Genomic DNA, 5,763 nt, shown 5'->3' on the forward strand with positions numbered 1-5,763 from the left:
ACGCAACGTCACATGTACTCACCGTATGGTCCGCCTTTGATCGTGGCGTCTCGGTTGACCCACTTCATGCCCATCACCGGCTTCTCCTTGGGCCAGTTGCCCCTGACCGCTGCCGTGAACCGGCGGTTGTCCCTGTCTTCCCGGCCCACTGATTCCGGAAAACACACCTGGCACGGCGTACCCTTTCCGAGTGGACCAGCGGCGGCCAGCCACCCCTGCGGCACCGGGAAGACGCCCTCCTCATCACACGAGACAATCCAATACTCCGGGTCAATCCTGCGTCAAAAGAAAAGTAGAATTACAACCAGTGATAAGGCGCGACCACTCTTGCACGCCTTGCACCTGGACGCATAGGCAAGGCAGCCATAATGCGCAGCGCAGGGGGGGGGGGGGGGGGGGGTTATGAACCTCGTCATCACCTTCAGAGGTGACTGTATGGAGGAGCTCCATTCCCACTATGGCGCCATCGGCGCGGTGAAACGCAGCTACTTGCCCTAATACATCCTTCAGACCCACCAGGACAAGAGCATCTGCTAAGTTTTTTTCGGACATCTTGTGGATGCCCAATTCCGTCGACTTCACAGGCCACAGGTAAAGGGGCCTTGTGCTTCGGTTCACGCGGCACACCAGCTCTACGGTGTGGTCCACGGTCTCCAGGACCGCCTCGACACGCGCCATGCCCTGGCCAAACGTGACGTGACGGTCACCCCCTGCCGAAGTAACTTCCATCTTCCCCTTGGCAGTTCCCCACCGAACTGACTTCACTTGCCGCAGTGCTTGGAAAGGGACTGTCCTTGGCACCATCTTACCAAGTTCCACATCGCACTTTGGCGCTTTCCAATTCTTCACCACCCCCGTGACCTCCGCCTTACTCCTCTCCCTGAAACGACACCAGATCTGCCTAACTGGGTATTTGGGCACTCGCACCAATTTCCCTAAGTGCCGCATGTTGTTCTCAAAGGTGAAAGCGCTAAATAAATCCAGTGGTCCAAATCGTCTGACGTCATCGACCAGGTGCAATAGGGAATGGGTTGTGTATACGGGGAACTGCCGTCCGAATGCTCCGGCCGCCCCCATGAATAATTGCCGCAAGAGTGATTCGGCTACTCGTAGGAAGTCTGCGTCGCCCCCATGCAAGAAAGTCCGTTCTACGACGGTCGCCCAGAGATTGTCCGATCTACAAACGTCGTTTGGAGAATGTTCGATCTGCATTAGCCCGACTGGAGAACATCCGAAGCAACATTTTTGACTGTTTTGAGATGTTGGTGCTATTTTATGTAACTTAGCGACATACGTAAAATGGCATCAATATCTCAAAACAGTCAAAAATGATGCTTCGGATGTTCTCCAGCCGGGCTATTGCAGATCGAACATTCTCCAAACGACGCTTGTAGATCGGACATTCTCTGGGCGACCGTCGTAGAACGGACTTTCTTGCATGGGGGCGACGTCTGGCCGGCTGCACGAATCCTGATCGCACAGTGCAGTCTCATGGCTAGTTCGAACCGCTTTTTGGGCAGGCCACAGTCCCCCATCACGAGGGGAATGACATGCAGGCAAAACGTTCTGGCCTGGTGGGCTTTCCAGCTGGCATGGTCGTGGAATGACAAGATACGCCGCTGGAACTCACACGGCCGATCAAAGCGCATGGCGTGCAGTCGCGCGTCAAGCACTTTAACCTGGTTGGCACTTAGGCCCCTGCCTGTCTTTCTGGATTCACTCAACTGCGCCCAAACCCACTTCCAACCCTTCCGCGCTGATTTCGTGTCCGTCTTAACCTTTGCAAAGAGAAGTTTTCCTTTGTCGAGACGCTCCACCATCGACTTCACCACTCGCAGGGAAACTACTTGCATCGGTTCGATGACAAACTGGGACACCATGTCTATAGGTAGTTCAGACAACACGGTAGACCCGTGGTGGTGAATGCCGTCTGTCCTATCCCGGAATGACCTGTCGGTTCTAGGCTCTGCGGGCGCTGCATCATACACCGTACGGTTGCAAAATGATTTGCCAACAGCATGACAGCGAGGGCAGCCATGCAACCCATTTCCCGCAATTACATTCTGAATGCCGCTAAGAGCTGGGGAGTCACACACCCAGGCGCGCACCGCCAGTTGGTAGCGCACCTCATCCACAATGAGTCCGTCCGTAATCAGTCTGTTAAGTTCGTCGACAGTTTCCCGCAAAAGGTCATCGTAGCTATTCGGTTTGGAAGCACCTCCGCAAAGGAGACCGATAACAAGCCTGTTGCCTATCTCGTGGGCCACGATCTGAATAGGCCACAACGTAACTTTCGTCGTTATATTGTAAGGGTCCCTTATAGAAAACTATTACATGTCATCATATAGCAGAATGTAATGGTGTGTAATGGTATGTACTAGCATTACATGGACCATGTATTGGGTGTGATGGTCATTACATGATGTGTTGGTCGTATGTACTAGCAGTACATAGATCATGTATTGGGTGTGATGGTCATTACATGGTGTGTTGGGCATAATGTCATAAGTGTGATGGCCAGTACATCTGCTGTGTACTGGGTGTGATGGTCATTACATGGTGTGGTGGGAAAAATGTCATATGTGTGATGGCCAGTACATCAGCTATGAGGGGAGAAATTGTAAAGTATGGGTGATGTAAAAATGTTGAAAATCAGAAGATAGTTGAAAATTGACAAAATGCAATAATTAATAACAGATATAATAACTTTATTATAAAAATGACAAACCTAATTTTTTACAATATTTAATCTAAATGTCAATTGCAAACCTTAATAACAAATAGTTACTTAATTTCTGATAAAAAAGACAAGCACCAATTTTTAAAGAATATTTAGTCTCTTTCAAGTACATAAACCAGTGGATAACAGAGATATCGTTGGGCATTGTTGGGGTAAAATGTCAGGAGGCATTTCTTCCTGATACTTTCAGGTTTAAAAGCAACACTTAATTTTGAGTCGTCCACTACTGCAGCAAAATAATCTGATGAAATGTGCAAGTTATGATTTTAGCACAGTGGCTGTCCTGTACGTTGCAACTCGTTTCCCAATATGACATAGGTATGTCTTGCGTCCACATCGACAGACAAAACTTTCAACAAGTGAGTAATCATAAAATAGTTATCGTTGTGTAGTTGAACAGCACAGTTTATCCGCTTTTTGAGACGAGGATGGTCTCTGACGTGATACAAAACTCCCTTATATAGAAACCTATTAAAAGAGACTACATTGCCATTGTTGAGTATACGAGTTCCCAAGAGAGTCTCAATAGCATTTCGGGATATGACATTTAGTTGGCTGTACTGTGGTGCCCCGAACAGCACCAGATCACCACCCTTTACAGCACGTAGGGAATGCTTTTCACTTGAGAGGGATTGCAAAAGTTCGGTAACACATAGGGGCACATTATTTCGCTCTACCAATTTCAGTAGGTCATCTTTCACACCTTGAAAGCGGACATAATTTTTGCAGATTTGGAGAGGCACGGCCTGAGAGGATCTAAACATTTTAGCAAGCATGCCATTATAATGTTCATATGAAAATGTTGACGAAGCCCATAATGCTCCAAAATTTTTAACACTCTGAGGTATATGTAGTAAGAGGTGCGTATTGAATTTCATAAGTACATTTGTGCCATACACATCCTCTATTGTTAGAACATACCGTCTCAGAGCCCTTTCTCCTCTCTCAAAGTCTTCTTCTGAAATGTACTCCCTAAGAAAACAGGACATTGCATATACTAGTAAAAACCAATGGTTCAGATATTTTGCTGGAAAACCTACTCCCTTTAGGCAGGGAAGTGAATAATAAACTAAGAAATTCCTCCATTCATGACCTCTCCACAGTTTGAACTTGTGCAAGGATCTGGGAACTCTAGTACCCTGACGAAAATGAGAGGGTTTGCTTGCGATTTCAGAATCTCCTTATGACGATTTTGACAGGAATTGAAAACGCCCTCAAAACCAGTGAAAACCTGATAAACTGGCTTTGCATTGGAAAAAATGCAACACTTACAGGAATCTGAATGCTTGTTAAGAGTCATTTGACGAGAATCTTACAAGCATCACGAAACCGCTTTGAAAGCCGATGCAAAGCCAGTTCAATGCCTGTGCGAACCGCGTCGGCCGCCTGGATTCGTATTGAAAGTTTGTCGGATTCCAGTGCGAACCGCGTCGCTCGACTGGATTCCTCTCGGAAGCGTGTTGCAATCCTATGCGATACCCCTCGGGCGCGGTAAGATACTAGTTGAAAGCCAGTTCTTTTCCTATGCGAATGCCATTGACGCAGTTTAAGAATCCCGTAGGAAACTATTACAAATTGTTTGAGAATCTTGTTCAAATCGTCTTGAATGTGTAAAGAATTCTCCCGTGTAGGGTGCGTCCATAAATTGTGTTATTTTGGGGTAGGGGGCGTCCATAAGTGATGAGCAAAAAGTATGAATAAAAATTTATTTATTACTTAAGTTGGTAGAGAAGGAAATGGCGGCAGCCAACGGGTTCTCCACCTGCACGGCCAGCCCCTGGTTGGAGGGTCCTGCAGTGGCCATCCAGGGTGGTTGTTCAGAGCCGTCGTTGTGGTGCAGCGGCTCAAGCTGTCGTGCGAGAGGGAGGGGGGGGGGGTGCTGCGGGGGATGGTGCGCCGGCTTGTGCTGCAGGGGTGGTTGACGAGGCTGAGGAGGTTGTTGTCGGGGCACAAGGCGTGGAGGTCGAGGAGCCGACCCCCTCGTGCCGTATTTCCTCTTCTTCGTTACAACAGCAACAGCTCCACCGTCTCCGTCTGCGGCGACCTGCAGAGAGGGAAAGAAAGTTAACATGACTGAAGTTTACAAAGCACTTGGTTGTGCTGTGAAAAACAAGAAAGGCTAATTTGTTAACATAACCTACCTGTTGTTCAGCAGCTGCAGCAGGCGCAGCTGCAGGCGCAGCTCTGGCTTTGGCAGGAGCTGGGTGAAGCTTGGCGTACATTGCTTTACACCTCTGCCCTAAGTATCCCTCCAAACCGTAGACAAAGTCACTGATCATAGACTCATCGAACACTGGTACTTGGTTCCCCTCATCATCTGTCCTGAAAAACGACCGTTTCCAGGTCTTGTATTCCTCTGGAACAATATAAACATAATTAAGCAAGGCAGCACAAGATTAAGGGGAAAGGAATCGTTTCCAGTAATAGTATTAGACTCACTTTCGGCACATCTCAGGAAGTCTGGCAAGACTTCCTTCAAAACCTTCATGTGTTCTTTGCTCTTTTCTCCTTGGAGTTTGCAGCGCAGAAGAGAGGCCTGCTCCTCTCCAAACACACCTAACAGTAAGTTATTGCACCACTCACAGTCTTTGACGAATGCCTTCATTTTCTCTACATACACAGCCTTGCACTTGACAGAGGCAAGGTGTAATGGAACCTGCAGCCAGAATACTATGATTGATAAACTATACGATAAAAGAAGTAATTTGCAAAGCATTCATAGCAGTAGTCTTACCAAAATATCACCCTCTATTAGCATTTAGAACAGTGTATTCAGTCAATACAAAATTATATACATGCAAGCAAGAAATTGAACTACTGTACAATAACATAACATTTTTTACGGTGAAATATAACTTACATATTACAATAATTATACAATAGCATTTTTACAGTGCAAAATCGAACAAACAAAATACATACATACAACTATAAAATAATAACACATTTTACTACAGTAAAGTACAACTAATAATCATAAAAATAATAGAAAAATTTACAGATTGTCTTTGTTTTTGGTTTTA

At 46.6% G+C, this 5,763-nt stretch overlaps 1 protein-coding gene across 1 annotated transcript; it reads right to left on the reverse strand.

The window, feature by feature from the left end:
• Nucleotides 1-4,255: 4,255 nt before the first annotated feature.
• Nucleotides 4,256-5,757, reverse strand: LOC127749591 (uncharacterized). The gene is made up of 4 exons (XM_052268383.1): nt 5,475-5,757; nt 5,180-5,396; nt 4,882-5,096; nt 4,256-4,784 (listed from the first exon to the last, which is right to left on the reverse strand). Exons 1-4 carry the CDS (start codon nt 5,496-5,498, stop codon nt 4,446-4,448), a joined length of 795 nt encoding a protein of 264 aa, XP_052124343.1. The 5' UTR covers nt 5,499-5,757; the 3' UTR covers nt 4,256-4,445.
• Nucleotides 5,758-5,763: the final 6 nt, after the last annotated feature.

This window comes from Frankliniella occidentalis, unplaced genomic scaffold (genome assembly GCF_000697945.3).
Source record: "Frankliniella occidentalis isolate FOCC.00 unplaced genomic scaffold, Focc_3.1 Scaffold68, whole genome shotgun sequence".
In the NCBI taxonomy this organism is placed as follows: domain Eukaryota; kingdom Metazoa; phylum Arthropoda; class Insecta; order Thysanoptera; family Thripidae; genus Frankliniella; species Frankliniella occidentalis.